We start from the raw sequence: 24,358 nt of genomic DNA on the forward strand, positions 1-24,358 counted from the left end.
ATTTTAATGTGTGTCATTTTGCCTTAAGGAAGCTTTACCCTTGCGTGTACCAACACGAAATTGTTCTCATTTCCAGAGCAACCAGTGACGGTTCTCCTCCGCGTTCCTCGCCCGCTCCTCGTAAGGAAATAAAGGCGATAAATTCACGGGATCCTACAAACAGATGATTTTGCATTTTTAATCTCTTGTAGGCTATGAAAGGGACACTGCAGCTGCTTGTAGTGGAAGAGGGACAGTAGTTAATCATCTCGAAGGCCGGCTTTTTTTGCTCTTGGCTGCTCGTCATGGTGCCAAGAGCGGTATGCAGCCCGGAGGAGGATAAAATGTCAGCTAAATATTGGCACCGCTGTACGACTTACCCAGTCTATTACAGAGAAAAATATCCAGCAAGCACCTGCCCAAATCTTACAACTGTCGCCGTTTCATAACATTAAATATATAATTAACAGTTCCTCGGCGGACAATATTTTGCTTTTTAATTGTTGTTCTGTATTGTCGCTAATAATGAGCTGCTTTACACGTGCTTCACCCCATCTCTGGAATCCCCTTCCACAACACATCCATTACTCTCCAACCACTCTCTGAAATCTTCACACGCCCCCTCAAAACTCACTTTGCCCAACAAGCATAAGCTCTAACGTAGGCCATTCCCCCTTCTACCTCTGGCCAAGTTATACTCCTTACTAGATAACCTAAAAACACACTGCCTCTAAGTATGAATGATGACTGTTGTACACAACCCCACCCAAGGGCTCTCAGTTTGTCACTGTAATTACCAATCATGTAATTTTGTATGTACTATGTTGAAACAGAGGGGGCTCACAAGCTAATCCCTACCATAGTCATATGTCTATATTGTGTAGTGTAAGTATTGTAGTCTATGGCCAATTTAGGGGGAAGCCAATTAAATTATCTATAGGTTTTTGAGATTTGGGTGGAAACCGGAGTGCCCAGAGGAAACCCACGCAGACACGGGGGGAGAACATTCAAACTCCTTGCAGATAGTGCCCAGGCTGGAATTCAAACCAGTGACCCAGCGCTGCAAGGCGAGATAGCTAACCACACCCAAGTATTTACCCAGAACTAGACTGTAAAATTAACGAAATTACAAAGTAACTACATCTGCACTTACAATTTAAAGAGACTCTGTAACAATTTTTTCAGCCTTAGTTCTTCTATCCTATGAGTTCCTATGCCTGTTCTAATGTGCTGGGGCTTACTGCAGCTCTTCCTAATTACACTGTCTCTGTAATAAATCAATGTATCTTTCCTCTGTCCTGTTTGTCGGGCTAAAGCTTGATTGTGTGGAATGTGCAGGGCTGCTTGTGATTGGTAGAAGCGATACACACCCTCTGCAGGCCCCCTGCACACTATGAATGACTCATACACTATGCTTAGCTGAGCCTATTAGAAGCTGGTTAGTTTGTTTGTAAACATTGCCTAAAACTGTTAATTACAAGCCAGGATTGCAGCAGAGAGTGGCAGAAACAGCACAGAGGGGCGCAGGAGAAAATAAGGAATAGAATGGTATGCTTTTTAGTGTAAGAATATTAGAGTACAGATTCTCTTTAAAGAGAATCTGTACTCTAAAATTCATAAAATAAAAAGCATACCATTTTATTCATTATGTTCTCCTGGGCCCCTCTGTGCTGTTTCTGCCACTCCCTGCTGCAATCCTGGCTTGTAATTGCCAGTTTTATGCAGTGTTTACAAACAAAAGACATAGCAAGTGATAGGCTGAGAGGAGCTCAGTGTGTGAGTCATACAGAGGGTGCAGGGGGCCTGGAGAGGGTGTGTATAGCTTCTATCCAATCACAAGCAGCGCAGCACATTCCAGTCTGACTGTCTCAGCCCGACAAAGGAGAGAAGATTAGATCATATAACAGAGATAATACAGCCACTGTGCAACTAGGAAAGGCTGCAGTAAGACAGAGCACATTAGAACAGGTATAGGAACTTATAGAATAGAAGACATAAGGATGAAAATTTTGTTACAGAGTCTCTTTAAGCAAAATAATGCAAGCGTGCAGTTTCATATAAACATATACACACTCCTAATATTGTTATTAGTGGCAATTAAAGAGAACCCGAGGTGGGTTTGAAAAATATTATCTGCATACAGAGGATGGATCTGCCTATACAGCCCAGCCTCTGTTGCTATCCCAAACCCCCCTAAGGTCTCCCTGCACTCTGCAATCCCTCATAAATCACAGCCGTGCTGCTGACAAACAGCTTGTCAGAGCTGGCTGTGTTTATCTCTATAGTGTCAGTCTGCTGCTCTCCCCGCCTCCTGCAGAACTCCAGTCCCCGCCTGCATCCCTTCCCTCCCTGCTGATTGGAGGGAAGGGACGGGGGCAGGGACCGGAGCTATGCAGGAGGCGGGGGGAGCAGCTGAGACTGACACTACAGATGTAAACACAGCCTCACAGCACGGCTGTGATTTATGAGGGATTGCAGAGTGCAGGGGGACCTTAGTGGGGTTTGGGATAGCAACAGAGGCTGGGCTGTATAGGCAGATCCAGCCTCTGTATGCAGATAACATTCTTTAAACACACCTCGGGTTCTCTTTAAACATATTTCTTTTCTATAGCAATACTAAAAGGTTTAAGAATTTTCCAACGCAGCATAAATTCTAATGTTAGTGCAGAACCCATTGCAGCAGTAGAAGATCAGGCATCTAACAACAGCACAGAGAAGAACACCGGTGACCTGGGTTCAGTGTGATATTAAGAACCAAAGCCAGTCCTTATTAAATTTGAATTAAAAAGCTTTTCGTGCCTTTCAACGCCTTCCTTACCAACCCGAGTATTCAGCGACATTTATCGCTTCAAACGAGACCATCTACATCAGAAGTGTGCATCACATATTCTTAGGAACCATTAATAATTTACGTATCAAGGTCAAGTCAATGCTACCGCGATCTATTAATCAATACCAACGAGGTAGCATTGGATATGCAAGCTAGCACATTCTAACTGAAGGAAAAAGTATTATAACCGAAATATTGAAGTACGTGTCAACATAATATCAGAGTGTGTCTAAGTCTGTGTGTGCACGCAACTCAGTGTGCGTGTGTGGCAGGGGTATACAAACATTTAGAAAAAGGAGAGAGAAGAGAGCGCCTCTATGGTGCAATACCTTTAATTCAGTTTGCAAATTGCAGAAGAAATGCACGTACAAGATCGCATAAATTTGCAAGCATATCTCACATGCTGAATGTTCCACTCCTCGGACATCGACCGTGGCCAGCGGGGGACATCCACAAGGGTCCATGGTAGGTCTGGAGTCCAGGTAAGCTCCGTGTGCCAGGTTATAATGACAACGCGTTTCGACACGCCAGTGTGTCTTTGTCAAGTCGGGATACCAGCACTGGAGAGGAATGGCGCTTATAGCAAGGCAGATTTACTTTGGACATAACATCCTTTAGTCCTGGTTGTAACACGCAACACGTATGTTTTTCTCTATCATATATAAACATTTAGCCTGCGAATAGCCATTTGATCAATTACAATCGCTGCCTAACATTTGAGCTCAACTCTAAGGACTGTACACACTATAAGATTTTTCCAACGACCAGTAATTTTTTTTTTTTTTGAGCGAAGAGCGACCGTCTCTGCGATCTTAGGACACGAGTACGGGCACACGAATTTGTGGACGCTCAACGACACACAGCGATAACGACAGTCATGGGCGATCAGATCTTTAAGATCCCCAACAACTCCTGTGCATAGAATCGTGAACGCTTGAACTCTCATTTGTGCCCGTCGCGTATACACCCGACACCAGGAAGATAGATTGGGGGGCGCTCATCGCTGTGGGACGCAGCTGGGATCCAATCTTCCTGGGTCGCAAGGTGAGTATTCAGCTTAAAGAGAAACTCCGACCAAGAATTGAACTTTATCCCAGTCAGTAGCTGATACCCCCTTTTTCATGAGAAATCTATTCCTTTTCACAAACAGACCATCAGGGGGCGCTGTATGACTGATATTGTGGTGAAACCCCTCCCACAAGAAGCTCTGAGTACCGTGGTACTTCTGGCAGTTTCCGGTCTGTGAACCTTGTTGCATTGTGGGAAATAGCTGTTTACAGCTGCCAAAAAAGCACGCAGCAGCTACATCACCTGCCAACAGTAAAAATGTCACCAGGTGATAAATGTCAGAATGTAAATCAGGGATTTAAAAGATTTTACAATTATTGTAAAAATGAAGCACTTTATTAAATTATTTTCACTGGTGTTCCTCTAAGGGCCTATTCCCACTGAGGTGCCGCGTCTGTTTCCAAATCAGTCGCGCCTTCTCGTGCTGCTACGAAGCCGCAGCCAAATCGCTTCGCCGTGACATGCGTGGCTGTAGGGATTCGGACGCGTGTTGCGGTAAAGTGCAATATGACACCTGGGATTGCACCTGCATGCAGCAAGACATCTGAATAGGCAGCGATTCCCCGTTCGACTCGCATGCAGGGAATATATAAATAATCACACACACACTGGTACATGTTTAAACAAACTTGTTATTTTCTTCTTTTATCGCATACATATGTGCTTTGTTATAAATAGTCAAATCTTAAAGAGGAACCCCAGCCTAAACAAACATACTGTCATTAAGTTACATTAGTTATGGTAATTAAAATAGATAGGTAACATAATTTCTTACCCACACTGTTTTAAAAGAACAGGCAAATGTTTGATTTCATGATGGCAGCCATCTTTTTGGTTGAAGGGAGGTGACAGGGAGCATGAAACACAGCTCCAACTGTCCTGTGTCCTGAGCACCTCTCCCAGTTGCAACGTGAACAACAACATAGGAAATCCATCATGCTCTGCACAGCATCAGGGAAAAAAGCCCGGGCTTTTTTTTCTTTGATGGGTGGAGCTTAGATAAAAATGCAGCTAAAAATGATGCCTTGGTAAGAAAAACAAAGTTCTGATGCTGTGAAACTGTTAAAGAAACACCAAGCCTATTCAGTTCTGCTGAGTAGATTTTTAGTCCGGAGGTTCACTTTAAAGCAATCCATTTTCTATCATGAATGAAGCAATGAAATTTAGTTCAAAGTGCAAACCCCATAAAGCCATCATTTAAATGATACTTTTTCCTTCCTACAAGGCACAGTGAAAGACAAACATCATGCAAGTCACGTTAAAACTATACAGCCCCTGTGTTTAAGTTGTACGGGGGAAAAAAATGCAATTATGTTAACTTCAGCAGGAACAAAAGCCTCATCCACTGCAGGCGGGTGATGAGGGTGCCTGATTTTTTGGGAAGTTAAATAAACAAAGGCAGCATATTTTCAAAAATCACTGCACTCAATCTTTCACCTCATCCAGATACGAGACGTTGTGATAAACGAGGTGTGTATGCGAGAGCAAAGCGTACAATGTGTGCCTGAATGCGCTTTTGTCAGCTCAGGTATTCAGTGAAAAGAAAATGTAAAACTAAAAAGGACCACTGTCCTGAAAAAAAACAATGTAAATTACATGTAAACACACACAAATAAGAAGTAGATTTCTTCCAGAGTAAAATGAGCCATAAATTACTTTTCTCCTATGTTGCTGTCACTTACAGTAGGTAGTAGAAATCTGACAGTACCGACAAGTTTTGAGCTAGTCCATTTCTTCATGGAGGTTTCTCAGCATGGCCTTTAGTCTTTATAAAGACACTCCCTGAAAAGTATTTATTGAAAGATGTTGGCAAGTCTCCCTGTACATTTTTTGCAGTTGGACGGAGCAACTGTCATTCGCTAAGCGCTTTTGAGAATATAGAAAGAACCTCTCATGAGGAGATGGGCTTTTCCAAAACCTGTCAGTTCTGACAGATCTCTATTACCTACTGTGTGGCCTAGTGCACACCGGAGCGTTTCCGCTGCGGTTTGCGATCTGCTTGCGGGTGCGGATCCGCTAGGGTAATGTATTTCAATGGGCTGGTGCACACCGGAGCGGGAGGAGTTTTGCAGAAACGCATACTCCCGGGCTGCTGCAGATTTTGGATTGCGGATGCGTTTCTGCCTCAATGTTAAGTATAGGAAAACCGCAAACCGCTCTGAAAAACGGCACTTCAGAGCGGTTTGCCAGGCGGTTTTTGTTACAGTAGCTGTTCAGTAACAGCTTTACTGTAACAATACATGAAATCTACTACACCAAAACCGCTACACAAAACCGCAAAACGCTAGCTGAAACGCTGCAGAAAAATAAGAAAAAGCGTTTCAAAATCTGCTAGCATTTTGCGGATCTGCTAGCGGTTTTTGGTGTGCACCAGGCAAGTGACCGCAACATAGGAAAAAATTAATTAATGGCTCATTTTACTCTGGAAGAAATGTACTTCTTATATGAATGCGTTTACATGTATTCTAAATTTTACAATATTCGTTATAGTGGTTCTTTAATTTTTGAGAAGCAGTAGGGGAGGGGGAAAAAAAAAAAAAAGTACAGATGTGCGTTAAGTAAGTAAGGTATTACTAAAGAAAATTAGAAAATAAATGGAAAGTCTGAGTACAACAAAAAGTAGACTCATAAAATTGCTCTCCGAAGTTTGGCAACTCTATAGACTTTTGCATTCTGTAGGTTAAAGGAAACGTGGCAAAATCACGAGTTGGATTGATCGTATATAAAAGACACGGTATATAAAACGTAATTCTCCATTTAACGGGCTTCCTCTTCTGATAAACGTTATAACAGATGTGCAATTTGAGAGCAATTTTTATAATTAAGAGTTTCTCTCTCGGCAATTTGGTTTTGGTCAGAATGCGGTATCTCAACTCGTTTGAATTCAGCCTCGATTTCCGCCTCCATTTTACCATACCACCCCCGGGAACCCGAACAACTAATTTTTTTTTTTTTTCATACCCAAATACGACTATTCTGATCTTTCGTCTCTTTTTATAAGCTTGTAAAAAGGCCAGGTTTATTGTCTCTCTGTGTATTTGCTTTTGAGTCACATGAAAGCAGTTTAGTTCTCCCAGCTATTTGCAGCCAAGTGATTACTTAAGCAATAAGGGGGGAAAAAAAAGAGAAGTGGGGGGAATTTCCTGAAACTCAACAACAGGTGAGAACTTCGGAGAAGATGCCAAAAAGATCCTTCAGCCACAACAAGAAAAAAATATTGCAATCAGTACTTCCATAAACATGATTTAGAAAGCCTCTTTCAATCATGCAGTCAAACATTTTTACATTTTCTTTTTTTTTTTCCCCCGCTACATAAAAGATGGAATTATAGTAGAAGCGGTTCTTGGCAAACGCAGAATTTATTTTACCACTGCTGGTTACAAAGGCTACATTCTCAATGAGGACTTCTCTCGCCCACAGCAAGATACGCACTAACCACTGGAACTAACGCGGTGGAGGCCCTTTAAGCAACAGAAACTGGCTGATGCTTATCGAGTAACCAACTGTGAGATCTGTCGGAGGAGATCCTTCTATCTGCCACTCAAAAAGTATTTGGTTATACAACGGATGGAGCTCACTGGCAAGGAAATGAACCTCTTCTTCTAAAAAGACAACAAAGCACTGATAGGAGATAGGAAAAAAAAACAACTCTGTAATGATGTTTATCAAAAAAAAAAAAAATAATTTTCTGATCTCCACCAATCACCTACAGCAACTCTAAATTTGGCTAAAGTTTACGTAAAATTAGAAAGATAATTTGCATGTACTAATTCTACTGCTTCGCTTTTCCCGTGCGCAAAGTGAGTGATCATGAAAAAAATAGATTCAAGAGCTTTTTGTTTTTTGTTTTGTTAACTCCATTGTCATTAAGACACAATACTTAAATGCTTAACACCTTTACCGTAAACCTGCACAGCATATAGGCAGATTAAGGGCTGGTATGTTTGATCTTGCTACTACACGCAAAAGGGTAACAAAAAAAAAACAAAAAAAAATATTATTCACGGAATCTCAATTATCTATTACCTAAGTTGTCAAAACATGGTACACGTACCCCTGGGGGTACTTGGGCTGAGTTCCAGGGGGTATTCAAACATGTCACGTGTGTGTGCTTGTGTACACGTGTGTGTACATGTGTGGGCGTGTGTGTGTACACGTGTGCGCATGTGTGTGTGTACACGTGTGCGCATGTGTGTGCGTACAAGTGTGTGTGTACATGTGTGCGCGTGTGTGTGCGTGTGTGCGTGTGTGCGTGCGTGCGTGCGTGTGCGTGTGTGTGTGTACACAAGTGTGCGCGTGTGTGTGTGTACACAAGTGTGCGCATGTGTGCGTGTACACGTGTGTGTGATAAGAAAATCCAACTATAAAACACTTTCCTAGCAGAAAATGGCTTCTGAGAGCAGGAAAGAGATAAAAAGGGTTAATGGTTCATAGATTTTAGCTCTGGCATACTTCAATGAACGTGTCATTGAGCAAAAACAATAAAACAGTAAAAACTTAAAACGTAGATTTAATAAAACAAAAGATTTAGATAAAACAAAACTGGAAATTTCTTAAAAAGTCATTTTTAGGAGATGGAGGATAGATACAATTGTTTATTTCATTCGTTTATTTTCACCTCGGGTGTCCTTTAAAGATCCCAGAGGACTCCGCGCAAAGTAACACAATGGCTTGACATCCCGGTCACGCCCGTTGTGTAATCTCATGTAGCATCGCTCGCAGGAAGTTGGATGGGGAGCACTCGTCGTTGGGGGTACAATCGCCGGATCCATCTTCCTGGGTCGCTGCGGTGAGTATGCAGCTTTAGTCTATTGCGGTCAGTTATACAGCTGGTTTCAGATCATTTTAAAAGTACAGAACAGAGCAGCAGAACACTAACAACCAAAAATGTCTGCTGCAGCCAAAAACTTTATGGCTCCTCCAGCTGTTCTTCCCGAGTAGCAAACCCTGCTGCATCTTGTAGTTCTCCGCAGCAGCTGGAAGTTTTGGCCGTGCCTATCCCGACGAGTGAATGGAAATACGCTCATTACGGCATAATGAGTAATTTGCAGGCACCTGCAATCCCCTTAAAATTATACAGAAAGCATACGAGATTAACAGCGGGGAATTAATTTCATTTTCAGAAACAGCTGCACAATCTTAGGAAAAGAAGGTACACAACATTTCCATTACAGCGTCAGAGGGGACGGCGCGTCAGAGGGGACGGCTCCGGCAGGCGTCTGAATTCACCTCTATAACATAACATTTATTTCCAGTTTAACACTTTTTCATTCATATTAGGTGCTACTAATTTTTACGGTGTTGCCTTTGGCGCTGGTCCCCCTTCCTCCAGCTTGCTGAGAGCGACGTTCCTGTACTCTCACATGGCTATTGTGGCTCAAAGCCATCTCAATATCCACATATGAAACTGGTACTACATTCTACACCCTAGAAAGAACGCCTGATCCACCTAGATACTCGATACGCTCTTCCAAAACACCGTGCCTCAGCACTTTATTTGCATCGCTGAAAAAGATACGGGTGCCTTCCAGCTCTGACTTTGGCAAACGGTTACCGAAGGAGCCAGCATCGGATTTAAAGCAAACCTTTAGTGAAAATACAGCTAAGAAAAAGACAAGACAAGACAAATAACATTTATATCGCGCTTTTCTCCTGGCGGACTCAAAGCGCCAGAGCAGCAGCCACTAGGGCGCGCTCTATAGGCAGTAGCAGTGTTAGGGAGACTTGCCAAAGGTCTCCTACTGAATAGGTGCTGGCTTACTGAACAGGCAGAGCCAAGATTCGAACCCTGGTCTCCCATGTCAGAGGCAGAGCCCTTAACCATAGACCTTAACCAAAAAGAACATTAGTTGCAAAGAAAAGTGTCTCGTATGGTTTTCCAGTACAGGAAGATTTAGGCTACGTTTCCACTTGCCGCCGCACACAGCTGTGAGACGTGCGGCGGCAGTTCCTGGTCTGCGTGTTCGCAGACGAATCCCAGAAACCATGCCATGCACGGCTATGGGATTTGCTGCCTCCCGCACAGAAACGGATAGTGATATCGGCCAAATCGCTAGGGCAAGCGATTCGGTTGGTGGCGCCATTATTTCCTATGTCAGAGCTTCCTGTGCTATTTGCCTGCGGGGAAACTCTAAATTCGGCCCGGTTTCCGCGCTAGTGGAAACGTGCCCTTAAAAAATGTCAATTGTTATCTATGCAAGAGAGACTCTCTAAGCTTTTTGACCCACTGGGTTGGATACAGTCCTGTTTTCAGAAACACTTAAAAAGCCAAGAAACTATAAAAGACAGCTTGAGATAAGGCTTTACTGCAAGAAAGTTCAAAAGGTCGTTATTTCTTTGTTTTATAGCTTAAAAGAGTGGTTTCTAAACTACAAATATGACAGAATAATGCAAAGTTATAAAAAGGCTATATAAAACTAAAATAAAAATATTAGACTTTTCTTTGCTACTAATGTAGTATTTGTTATCTGCACTACAATTCCTTATAGAACTTTTTTTTGCTTTAGGTTTGCTTTGACACATTTAAAAAAAAAATGATTTGGGGTATGTGCTGTGAGAACAGACTGCTATTGTGTATAATAGGGGGACTAATAAAGAACTAGCTAACTGTAAAAAGACCCATAGTGCCTTCAAGGGGGAAAAATATATAAGATCTATAAAAAAAAAACAACTTAAAATAATAGGACCACCAATGATCCTTGCTGTCCAGTATTGATGGGCAGGCTCTTGTTGCATACTGTTACAGCCTGCCTTTTAAACTCCTCCCTTCCACTGACCACACCCTTTTCTAGACACCTCCAAGAAATGAACTGAGTAATACACTGGAAAAGCCTTCCTCCGGTATCCTGTTTGGGAGTGGGGTGGGGTGGGGTGGGGGGGGCTAGCTTGGCCACACCTCCAACCCTAGAAGAGGGCGTGGCCCATTCAAGTTCAGAAAATAGTTCCCTAGGGGGCAGATTCTGTCGCATGACCACCACGGTTTCCACCAACATAAGTTACGTAGGTTTATTTCTAATTATTGAATACTACCCGTTTAACATTGGCTTATTGACATTCAAATCCTGGCACAATCTGGGCCCTGGATACCTGAAGGACTTGTACCAATTCCATCACACCCAACACACTCTTAGATCAAAAGGATAACCCCCAGAGTCCACCTCTAAACCTTTGGAGACAGATCCTTCTGTCATGCTGCCCCTACACTTTGGAACTCCCTGCCACACCCAATACGGACATCGCCATCCCTGGGAGTATTTAAGTCCAAATTAAAAATCCACCTGTTTCGTCGGGTATTTATGAACACCTGTCTATTTCCCCTGTAACTCAGTCCAGCCTGCAACCCGGAATTAATCGTTGACAAATCTATGCGCTTTGAATCCTACTGTAATGTATATTATTGTACCTTGGGCAATGGGACTAGCCGAATAAGGAATAAAGATGTACAGAGTAGCTTTAAAAATCAGGACACAACAGAACATTTTTTTGTAAATATTACATTTGTTCTAAAGGGACAGGGGAACGGGCGAAGGGGACTCTCATTTTCTCACTCAAAATAAAAACCAAACACACACACACACAGAACAGAGGTGCACTTTTTTCATGAATACCAAAGTCACTATGATACACCATTTACTTGTTGAAGGTTAATTGGCTCTCGAATACCCGGCCCAGCCAAGGTGGCTGAACTGTTCTTCACCTTTCTGGCAGTGAAGCGCAAGGACCGCTCCGAAATTACGGTACATATTTTTTACCAAAGTACCGCAGATAAACGCCTGGCTGATCTCTCCTCCTCCAACCAGCTCTTTAATAAAATGAGTGTCAAACATTTGCCGGCCTCAAAAAACGAGTTTAATAATTTTTTACTCTTCCCAGCTCCCGCCACTTAAGGGGTTTAATTTCTCAAACTGTTATCAAGGTCTTGACAACAAATCGTGTAATCCAAGATAAAAAAAAGCCACATCAAAAGCATCATTTATTTTCTACTCTGCAGCTACACAGACACACGATAGCATCTAATAAGAGACGGAGAGGTTTGCTGCATCTCAACAACTTTAAATAAACACCATCAAATGCCAAAGACGTGCTGCTAGTGGGAACAAGGTGACTTATTTTAAGTGTAACTTTTTGTTTTTGTTTTTTAGGAGAGCTCATTATTTTATTACGGTACAATTTAAATGAAAGTTAATTTTTTTTTTTTAAATAACATTGCTGGTATTCCAGATTTTCATGGAGCATGTATAAGGTAGGGGGGGTATACCTTTTTGTTCTTACATTTTAAAATAAGGTGCTCAACACAACAGCCAAACAACTTTGTTTAAAGAGAATCTGTACTCTAAAATTCTTACAATAAAAAGCATACCATTCTATTCATTATGTTCTCCTGGGCCCCTCTGTGCTGTTTCTGCCACTCCCTGCTGCAATCCTGGCTTGTAATTGCCAGTTTTAGGCAGTGTTTACAAACAAAAGACATGCCTGCTAACCAGCATGTGATAGGCTGAGAGGAGCTCAGTCTGTGACTCACAGAGCCTGCAGGGGGCCTGGAGAGGGTGTGTATAGCTTCTATCCTATCACAAGAAGAGCAGCACATTCCTGCCTGAGTGCCTGAGCCTGACAAAGCCGTCAGAGGAAAGAAGATTAGATCATATGACAGAGATAATACAGCCACTGTGCAACTAGGAAAGGCTGCAGTAAGACAGACCACATTAGAACAGGTGTAGGAACTTATAGGATAGAAGAAATACGGCTGAAAACGTTGTTACTGAGTCTCTTTAAGGCCCCTTTTACACTTCAGGCCCATACCCAGTAAACGGCCTTTTTGCACGATGAACAATTTTTGTTTTGCGCAACACTCGAACAAAAATTTGCCAAACAATGTTTAACGACGCATGACACCTGACACGATTGTTCATTTTTGAACGACCGACATGTCTGACTAAGCTATTGAGGATCGTTCCAATCATTGACTTGGGGCAGTTTTCCTGCAATTGTGACAAATAGTTTACACGATAGTTCGTTCCGCCACAAACTACAATTGCAGATTCTGCCAGATGTATTAGGGAAACGATCATTCAGCAGCGATCCCCAATCCATCTGGCCATATCTGACTGTGAGCTTTGCAGTGTCCCGTCACGGTACTCCCCCACCGTAGCTTATTGGAGTAGCCATTAAGGTCAACGAGACATGACACTGCCTGCGGTGCAACGCAAGTGCGCCAGGTGCCACAGAAGTAACGCACAAGCGGCATTGCGTTACCCTACATCTCCCGGAAGTGCACCGGAAGTCACAGGTTTTTATTTTCTCCCTTTGTTTCACTGTGGCTATAAATGCGCAGTTCAACTTTTTTGATGTGGTGCCACACAGGCGCAATCACACCACTACTGCAGCAGGCCAATGTAAAAGGACCCTTAACACAAAAGAAAAAACACACTACAAGAACAACACAAATAGCCATCAGTATGATATGTGAAAATGAATAATGTACAGAAGCAAAGTGTTGGATAGAATACCGCCTGCATGTGCTTTTTCAGCTGCTTAGCAGGTCATTTAGGTGTGGCCATGTGGCAAAGTAGTCCAATAGATGCCTGACTATATTTTCCCAGAATCCCAGTGTCACATTTAAAATCTTAAGGAGGTGGGACTTGGTGTGTAATTCACAGGCAATTCAAAAGGCAGAGGAGAACTTAAAGGACAACTGAAGTGAGAGGGATATGGAGGCTGCCATAGCTATCCTGCTGATCCTCTGCCTTTAATACTTTTAGCAATAGACCCTGAGCAAGCATATGCAGATCAGGTGTTTCTGACAGTCAGATCTGTCTGGATTCGTTGCATGCTTGTTTCTGTTGATATTTAGACACTACTGCAGCCAAATAGATCAGCAGGACTGCAAGGCAACTGGAATCGTTTAGCAGGGAATAAATATGGCAGCCTCCAGATACGTCTCACTTTAGTTGTCTTAAGCATGTGAGATGGGTGCACAGCTACAGAAAGAAGTTTTATATATATGTCTAATGTCAAAGGCAGTACACCCAGTAATTTCAAACCTGCCTTGTTCACATTTGGGCTTGGCTGAGATTCATGGCGGCCATGGCAGCCTCCGTAGAACTCTCACATCAGGTTTCCTCTATTTGTATTTCCAATAAATCGATCTATAAAACTATTTAAAAAAAATATAAAAACGCTCAGATTTCCAGGCAGCGCCCCAAGTTTTTATTGCGTTCGTTTTTCTCACCATTTGTGTCATTTTAAATGATTTACATTTATTTATTTAGAAAGAGTCATAAATATTAGTTTGGCAATCCAATCCTCTAAAAATGGTGCTGTAACCAACCCACAAAGATAAAACTAACTCAAAAGCCGTACGTGCCAGCAAATCATGTGTTCCCACACGCAACACCACTGTAAGAAATCAAAAATTAGGTGTTTTCCGACTGGCCTTTGGAATAGAATTTCAGACGTGATGAGATTAATAGGTATTGCTTTGCTTACATCACTTCCCTTCCGTAGAAGAAACAAGCGGCCAAGTCAAGAGAGATTATTAATAACAGAATGGAGGGCAGGCTCAATCCTTCAAACTTCAATCTAAACAAGGACTCGGGTTTCGCCAGACACAAAAAGACCTCTATTCCTTTAAAACAAGCGAGTCCCGAGAAGATAAACAAGAATTCCAATCCATAATCCGGCACCCACACACAGGTCTGGTAACGCTATCAGCATGGCGCGTCACCCACGGGAAAACGCAGATTTTGTGACTGATGAATTAGGACTTTGGGGCCTCAGCCAAAAGAAGAAAGAGGGAGGGTTGGGGGGGGGGACAGTTCTCTCCTTCTACGAATCTCTCTGCCTCGAGTTTGTGAGATGTAGCTACACCACACTTAAAATCAAGTGGAAAGACATGTAAATTTCTGACACCGAGTTGAAAGTGGAGGAATGCAAATCTAATGGATAATAACGTTTAATGCGCTCTGGTGTCACGGTGAAGCCCTTTGGTTAAAGAGATGCCGTTCTCTAGGATTACTGAAGCCTATATATTCCAGCACGGCATCTTTTCACGCCCTGTTCTTTGCAGCCGGTTAAGATGACATTTCGGGCTATTGTGACATGGGAAGATCAAATGATTTCAGAGAGGAGGACTTGAAAGGGAGAGAGAATCGAGTCGAGTGCTTCAGGTGTATTAAAGGACGGCTCCAACTCACTGATATTTCAGGGCTTTTGGATGAGCCGTGATGGGTTCAATAGCTCGCTGCATTACCGGAGGTCTAAGTGACTCCACTGGTCAGATTCACTTTCAGAAGAACTTCTCTCACCAAGACTTTGATGCCTCCTTTTCAAAACTTTCCTAAAAGTACTTTTCAAGCTCTTCCCTGATCGGATTGCTTGAGTTTCATGTTGGAATGAGAGGTCTGGATCAGCTGTCAAACCCTTTATAACATGAAATTCTACTTTCGTGGAAGTCCTGTAAACTAGAGATGGTCTCGGATCAATAATTTGATGCTGATTGTAGGCAGCTAGGAGTCCGTGGTGATCATACCGAATAGCTACGAGTATGTTGCTACTTGGAATCGAAAATGAAATGAAGACTTACCCAATGCGCCACCTTAGAGGATGTGCTTCCTTCTTCCGGGTTGGAGGAGGAAGCATGGGAGTGACTTAGAACGTGATGAGGGATGCAAATTGAGTACATTGTCTAAAGTGGACGCATTGGGCAAGTTAAAGCCACCTCTGCCACGGGCAGCCCATTCTCATTTAAATTCCAATTCCCAGTAGCTACTCGATATGATCACCACTAGTAGGAGTTGGGCCAATCAACTACAATTCCTGGTTTTGATTGGACCAGATCCAAGCTGCCTACACTTTGCATTAAATCTGCATGAAAGTCCAAATTATTAGCATTTCAACTAATTATTAACTATGCAGTTACTCTCCACATAATTTCCGTGAAATCGGTTAATAGCAGAGTTGGCCATAGCTAATCTTCAAGGTCAAAGTAGAACATTAAATGGAGAACACCGTGCAGTTTTTCTGCACTGGACAATAAAGAACAACATTTGTAATTTTTTTCTTGGGTGCAGATTCATCAATTGCAAAGGTTTTCAGTTTTATCAAAACTTTCGATTAAGGATACTGCACTAGGACTATGATGCTTGTGAGCATCTGAGTACTGCTGGTGACATGGCAATGTTCTCCGTAAAGTGCTGCAGAAGACATTTGTGTTGTATAAATACATAATAATAATATAGTGGTAGGACATTAGACCAGGTCTATGGTGGGAATTAGCTTATGGGCCCCAGGGAGGGAAAGTCAGTGACATGACTATGTGCTCTATAATTTGCTGCAGAAGGTGTCAGCAATAAACAATACATAATGATAATATGGTAGAACATTAGAATAGCACTGCATTGTAAGCTCCTCTGAGGACAGCTAGTGACATGACTTTATAATCTGTAAAGTGGTGCAGAAGATGCCACCGCTATATAAATACATAATAATAATAATAATATGGTAGGCTATTAGATTGACTATGGTAGGTATTACAGTGTGAGCTCCTGAGGACAGTCAGCGAGACATGACTATATACTCTGTAAAGTGCTACAGAAGATGTTAGCACTATAAAAATGAATAATAATAATAATAATAATAATAAAAATAATAATAACAGACATTACAAGGGCAAAACCGCAGCTATTTGGATCTTTCAAATAAAAAAAATAGATTACAAGCAAGGGAAAGAGGATTTAATCACCACCTGTAAGAACTGATAACACACATTTATAAAATGTGTGTATATGTTTACCTAAGACAGTTCTTATTTACAACCCATATTGCCATCAGATCACGTGAGGTGCCATACTCCACAACACTTCAATTTGTGGGCCTCCAAATAAAATCTGACTGTTGGTTGTCTCTCTCGGTTACACGGTTATCATCACCTCATGAAAGGTGGCCAAATCTATGTGGTTTCATAATTGTTGGAAAGGAAAATGCACACAAATACTGCTTATTGCATCCACAAAATGGCCGCCAAGTCATCTATCCCACAAAATGGCAGCTCTAAAAGTGAAAGACCAGCCTCAGCCAGAAATGTGTTCTTTACCACCACAGCTATTAACAATTTAAGGAGCAGGAGATCATCATCTCCGACTATATTTACCAGAAGCTTCCGGAAAGGAAGGAACAGAGATGTGTAAAAAGTCAGGGCACATAAAGCGAACGAGGAAGACAGCTACCTGCGTGACTTGCATTACAGACAACATCACATCTATTAACAGCCCTGCTGCCATTTACTCATCAAGAGAGCCTTACCTTCTGTACACTGCAAGATGGCGATAAGAAGGAACAACCAATGGGTTTGCATTCTGCTGCCAGGAGCCACCATTATTGATCCCTTGCAATGGTTTCTTTTATTCCTTAAAAGATTCCAGTCAGAGAAGACCAACTTCATTGAGGAGAGGCGTAGACATCATTCATGTTCATGCCTGAAAGGAAAGAACAATAGACGTTCAGAGAAAGGTAACATGGATGGAAACGAGAATCTTAAATCAAGTGCATTCACAAAGGCAAAAGCTAGAGTTAATGTATGGCTTTTACCCAGAAGCAGGCCACATTTCTGACATATGCAAAGGCTGACAATGTAAAACAGATATTGCTTCCTCCTAGTAAACCGATATCTTTACCAAAACTTCAACATATGATGCAAAGGGGATGATTACTCATTTCAGACGACCAATCACAAACACACAACATGCCAGGGAGGAGTTACTTGGCCTAAAAAAGGGTTGTAAGCTAACTTATAAGGTAACAGGTACAAGGAAGCAAGCAGAGGTGATGGGAGTTAATGGACAGAGGTGGCTTCAAGAAGGGTCCTTCGTCTGCCAAACCCAACATGAACCACTAGGGTGTATTTATTAGGCAAGGCATGGAGATCGGCTGCTTGCGCACATCCAATTTTGATTGGTCAATGACTGGCTCCTTTTGCCGTTTCCATGTAGTGAGAGTGCCAACAGATTCTTGTGTAGGTAAGCTCTCACATCACAGAGGAGGTACAATTTGCTAATCAAAGTTGGATGTGTGTACACACCTTTAGTGCCGTCTTTCTACAGATATGCACTGTTAAAAGGCTGGCCTGGAGATGCTAAACAGGTTCAGAGGTGCTCACCACCATCTGCAAACATAGTACATCAATTCAATTTTGATTGGCCGAAGACAAGCCAATACATTTAGAATGTTATGAACAGATAGTGTAGGTAAGCGCTCATACTACAAGGAAGTGGCAAATTGGCCAATTGGATGTGTACACACCTGAAGATATAGAAATGGTCAGCATGCCTAGCTACAAAATGAACAATATTGGTAGATTCACAAACAGTTGGACTTTAAAGGCTCATGGCAAAGGGGGGGGGGGATAGATTTACAAAATGGACAGGGCTAGAATGGCACCACAGCATGGACACTTAAGGTGCATACACACATCAGACTATAGTCTTTGGAAAATGAAAGATCACAGACCAATCTTACCACCCTTCATGTAGTATGAGAGCCATACTCAACACAGTCTTTTCTATGGAGCTGAACTCCACATCAGAAAAAAAATCTTTGCAAGATGCTGCACACACAGATGCTGTACAGACACAAAAGATCAGTATCTGCAAAAGATCTGTTCCTACCAAAAATCCATCCCTGCAAATTGCAATGATAGTCTATGAGATCTGCAGATCATCGTACACACATGATTTAACTGACATTCATCTGCAGATCAGATCCACCAGGATGGATTTTCAGATCTGTGGATGATTGCTTGATCTGCAGATGAATGTCAGTTAAATCATGTGTGTACGATGATCTGCAGATCTCATAGACTATCATTGCAATTTGCAGGGATGGATTTTTGGTAGGAACAGATCTTTTGCAGATACTGATCTTTTGTGTCTGTACAGCATCTGTGTGTGCAGCATCTTGCCAAGATTTTTTTCTGATGTGGAGTTCAGCTCCATAGAAAAGACTGTGTAAAGTATGGCTCTTATACTACATGAAGGGTGGTAAGATTGGTCTGTGATCTTTCAGTTTCCAAAGACTATAGTCTGATGTGTGTATGCACCCTTAGTCCACATTGGAACACCTGGTATAACACATTGATTAATTACAGGCTAGTAAACAGAGTGAATGTAGGTCCTCTATGTTCAATGATCTATTCCGTACTGTGGGCGCCATCAGATCCTTGGAAGACTTTGTTAAAGGGCAACTGAAGTGAGAGGGACATGGGGGCTGCCATATTTATTTCCTTTTAAACAATACCAGTTGCCTGGCAACCCTGTTGATCTTTTTGGCTTTAGCAGTGTCCGAATAACGCCTCAAACAAGCATGCAGCTAATCTTGTCAGATCTGACCATGTCAAACACCTGATCTGCTGCATGCTTGTTCAAGGTCTATTACTAAAAATATTGGAGGAAGAGGATCAACAGGGCTGCCAGGCAAGTAGCATTTCTTAAAATGAAAAATATGGCAGCTTCCACATTCCTTTCTCTTCAATTGCCCTTTAAAGTGTTTGAATCAGCCCTGCACCCCCAGTGTAAGTCCATTTCCAAGCATCCCACGTCATCACTGAGGCCTCCAGTGCCCCAAGCAATGTTCTGCTCACCAAAAGATTGCGAGTACTGAAGTAATTTGTCACTGCCGTTGAAATAACAGGTGCACTTTGACTGACCCAGTCACTGTCTGGAGTTGAAGCACAAAAATGACAACGTTTAGCTAAACCGGATATTCCAGCTGCCGTGTGATGCTACATTCACACATGATACAAGGTTCTTAGACAATAAGAAGAATAACGCTTAAATAACTCTTAAGATTCTGCGCATTCCAGAGATGTGTTCTGCCTGTCAAATTAAAACTGTGGCCTTGAGCTCTGACAGCAATGCAAATACCACAGAGGAAGAAGAGAGAGAAACGTCACTGGCGAGTCGCAGAAAACAAGATGGTCGCCTCACAGAAACACGCCGGAACTTTGTTAAAGTGAACCCGAGGTGCGAGTGATATGGGGGCTGCCATATTTATTGCCTTTTAAAGCAAGACCCGTTGCCTGGCAGCCCTGCTAATCTATTTGGCTGCAGTAGTATCTGAATCACACCAGAAACAAGCATGCAGCTAATCTTGTCAGATCTGACAATGTCAGAAACAGCTGATCTGCTGCATGCTTGTTCAGGGTTTATATCTGAAAATATTAGGACATGCCTCCCAACTTTTTGAGATGAGAAAGAGGGACAATTAAGCCACGCCCCTGCCACACCCCTGATCACGCCCCGTCACACATACCATAACTACTTCATAAGAAAAAATATGTTTTATAATTCAAACCACACCAGTCCTTTCTATCCTGGTTCATTTTCTTTCATATTAACATTTTAAAATTAGTAATATATCAATTTAAAGGATGGGAATAAAGTTTAAACATTTTTTAGTAGGGAAATATATATATTTACATAGAAAGAGGGACAAAGTCCTGAAAGAGGGACACATGAGGAGGAAAGAGAAACAGGGCTCCCAAAGAGGGACTGTCCCTCCGAAAGAGAGACGGGAGCTAGGATTAGGGACAGAGGATCAGCAGGGCTGCCAGGCAACTGGTATTGCTTAAAAGGAAATAAATATGGCAGCCTCCATATCACCCTCACATTAAGTTCACTTTAACATTATCCACATGACAGAAAAGCCTTCTAATGTAAAACTTTGAAACCCTAATGTGCAGCCTGATATCAGTAACAAATCATATTTATTGATTGTGCCAGCAGTATGGGGAAATGCACTCAAGTCAATGAGATAAAACTGCATAAATATGCTTTCTGCAGGAAACCTGTACATTTATGGAATGCTGTGCACTCAGCACAGATCATGATGCTTTTGTATTGCTATATATAAAAAACATATCTGTTACAAAATCCACAAAACCAAAGTGCTGCACACCAGGCAGATTTCACAAATGATACTTTTGTTGCCCCACTGGGTACCATATATACGCCTATAAAAGCTCAGCTACTGATGCCCATCTTCTGAAGCCCCTCCCCCCGCTTTCGGCCATAAAAAAAAATAGGCTTAATGCAGTGACCCAATAATAGGCCAACCCCTCCAATGTGTTAAAGGGTACCTGAAGTGAGAGGGATATGGAGGCAGACATATTTATTTTCTTTTAAAGCGGAACGGTCTACCACAAAATCAAAATCAATTTACGCACTGCTCTGCATTTATTATGTGGTCTACAAGCAGTCTACATTGCAAGCATTACAATACAATCTAATGTTTTCGCTGTAATGAATCTTATCTCAGTCAGCCTGGCTCTATTCTGGTACATTTGCCAAGGAGAGGGAAGCTTGTTATCTCCCCTCCCACATTTCTGCTCCTCACTGATTGGCTGAGGGCAGTTATGTGTGACAGGCTGAGAAGGGAAATACACCTCACCCATCTGCAGAAGCTGCTGAAATACGATCTCTGCTGTGCTCCCATATATGTTTACAAAAAAAACAAAGACAGTGCAGTTTCCAAGAGAAAAAAGTAAGGGAGGAAACAACATCAGGATTGGCGTCAGTCAGAGGTAGCAAAGATGGAAAATGCCTGAAACTGTTTTCTCTTTATTTACTATATAAAATTCACTGAAGTTATATGTGCACAGTTGGCTCTGGCTGCATTTATGCTGGATCGACATGTATATTTCTATGGAATCTCTCTTTTCTTTGTAATGCACCTCCTAATAAAAGAAAAAATATTGGACAATACAATACACACGTATGATGTGTTAACTTCGGAAAATGAATCCCTTTATCAAATGGTAGCAGATAGGACATGATGGAAATAACCACCCAATTCCGTTGATTGGATGGGAAATAGCATGTGTACCCAGCATTAGAGGCAGAGGATCAGCAGGATGCCGTGGCGAAACAATTGATCAGAGTGATTGATTCCTACCACATAAAGCACATGGATTTTGAATAGATTTTAGCAGGAAATCTACTGTTTGGTGCTGTGCAAAGCTATTGGGCATCCACTGACTGCTGCTCTAACCTGACTACCAATCCACTGGGATTTTCTGCCCTGTCAGATGAAAAGAAAATGCTGGGTCATAGATTTCTGCCAGATTCAAAGTGATGGAATGTATGGCTATGTTCACAGTGGGCAATGTGTTCCCTGTAATGGCCCATACTCACGGGCTACAATTGTCGCCGCAACATGCGTGGCGCGCGTGTTGCGGCGACAGGTCGCCCGTGAGTATGCGGCGTTGCACGGGAGCGCACCCCGAACTGTCGCCCGTCGCTGATGTTGCCAGGCGATTGGCGCGGACAGTCGCCGCTGCATCTCCGCCGCAACTGTCGCTAGTCCGCGTGAGTATGCGGACTAGCGACCGCAACATAATAGCAAATAGATGGCGCTCCCGGCGTATGGGGAGGGACAACAGCGACAGCTTCTGTCGCATTAGTTGCCAGGTCCCTCCGCCGTGTGTATGCGGAGGGACCTGGCGACTAACTGTCGCCGGCCTGTCACGCACACGTGTGCTGGCGACAGGCCACTTTTGCAGCCCGTGAGTATGGGCCATAAGAGCAGGAACCTAGTGCAACAGGAAAGTGGTGCTGCACGTTATCCACGATTTGCTTCCAGGGAGTCGAGGAGTATGAGAAATTCTTGGGTAGTTGGAGTCGGAGGAAGAGACTGAGTCATGGTTTTCGTAAACTGAGGAATTGGACGATTTTTGTACCTACTCCATAGCCCTCGCTTCACACACAGTGAAGTGACCAGTGAAAAGTATACCAATATACCGCAACTGCTACAGTGTGAACTGCCACCTCCCCGCATCACCCAATCCCATGCACGTCTCCAGGACTTCTCAAGAGCTGCTCCAACACTATGAAACTCCCTACCTCCTCCCATTAGGGTTTCTCCCTCTTTCAACATCTTCAAGGAGGCCCACAAAACACACCTACTCCCCCCCCCCCCCCCCCCCTCTTCTCTACTACTCTAAACCCGCAGCTGAACTCAGGTCCCCTATCTTTTGTGTCCCTACTTCTCCCTCTAGATTATAAGCCTTTGGGCAGGGTCTTGCTCCTTATGTCTCCTACCTGTTCACACACCTTCATTACCGTACACCCATCCTATGGATCTGAGTGAACTTTGAGTGAACTCGACTTGCCTAATCTCCATGCTCCCATCCAGCGGCTGACTAAGCATTACCTTGTACTCAAACTGTACTGTGTGATCTGGTTTGTATGTATTCTTGTATTGTCATATTGCTGTATGTCACCCCTAAATATTGTCTGTAACCTTAACTAATGTCCAGCACTGCGTAATATGTTGGCGCTTTATAAATACAATAAATAAATAAGTAAAATAAATAGGATAGGCGTTACATTGCAGTGTGGCAAGCTGCCATTACCCCACAATGCACCACGGCGAACGTGGCCTAAGATTTATGTGAGCTGTTGCCTTTGAAGAAATATGCTCATCAAACAATGAATATTTGTTCAGATTTGTGTTGTTTTTACAAAAATAGCACTTTTTGTGTAGGCGTTCTAAGCCTAATACGTCCCCTTTACCCCCCCAAGTCCACACAAAAGTATCATTTGTGTTTGAATGCTCATTAAATAATGCTCCCGTGTGTGCAAGTTTTTCGTCCCAGTGTCCACATTTACATGTTTATAGAGAGATGGCTTGCAAATGTCGTCACGCGGATGTGGCATAGAGCGCGGGCTTGCAAACGATGTCACGCCGGCATGGAAAGACAAAGCACAGAACGCCAAAGCGAGCATCTTTAATACAGGAAAATGCGCTCTCCAGGTTAAAATCCACTTCAAACCGAAGAGGGGAAAAAAAACGACCCAAAATGCCACGCAAATAAAAATACATTGATTGGGATGCATGCCTGTACATTCCATTCAAGCTGGTAGACATCCGCCACCCGGGTGAAATACCAGCATTTGTGATCTGCTTCCACAGCAGTCTCTTTTCAGCAAAAAGATCTTATCACGGACGTCCTTTGTTGAGTAAAAGACCTATCATAGATGCTAGAACGCTGACATATAAAAAGCCTGTTAATGCATCGCTGCTTAGCACGAGCGTCTCTCGCTCTCTCTCCCCTCCACCAATGAGTTACCGGAATGCATCTCCCAGCCTCTCACACGTCTCCCTTTCACCGAGCGGCTCGTAATGTATCAAAGGGTTTTTAGCATTACTTAAAATAGAAAATGTTTACATGGGTGCTTATTAGATGCATGTAATATTTCAGACGTGTTTGCAAGCCGACCGTGGATCAAAACAATGCGGCTGGAGATCGCAGGATCACATAAACCAGCATCATATACTATAATTTCCATGTCTAGAAGAGTTCTTTATTTTGAGCTTCTACCGTATATACTACTGAGCTACACTTAAAAGCTAGGACACCGAGGTCCATATCTAGATCTTGAGGGCCATAGCCATGCCAATGTTTGGGGCGGACAGAAGGGTACAAATACA

General features: G+C 42.7%; 1 protein-coding gene across 17 annotated transcripts in view; it reads right to left on the reverse strand.

Annotated features, from left to right (window-relative positions):
- ADGRL2 (adhesion G protein-coupled receptor L2) overlaps positions 1-24,358 on the reverse strand; it is a 332,423-nt gene that overhangs the window by 247,635 nt on the left and 60,430 nt on the right. For all 17 annotated transcript variants that reach the window (XM_068239162.1, XM_068239158.1, XM_068239157.1 and 14 more), the window contains exon 2: positions 17,177-17,349. In XM_068239162.1, the coding sequence (XP_068095263.1) occupies positions 17,177-17,315 (139 nt within the window). In that variant the 5' untranslated portion in view covers positions 17,316-17,349. The remainder of the gene's footprint in view (positions 1-17,176; positions 17,350-24,358) is intronic.

The sequence above is a fragment of the Hyperolius riggenbachi genome, chromosome 6 (assembly GCF_040937935.1).
Source record: "Hyperolius riggenbachi isolate aHypRig1 chromosome 6, aHypRig1.pri, whole genome shotgun sequence".
NCBI classification, from domain to species: Eukaryota; Metazoa; Chordata; class Amphibia; order Anura; family Hyperoliidae; genus Hyperolius; species Hyperolius riggenbachi.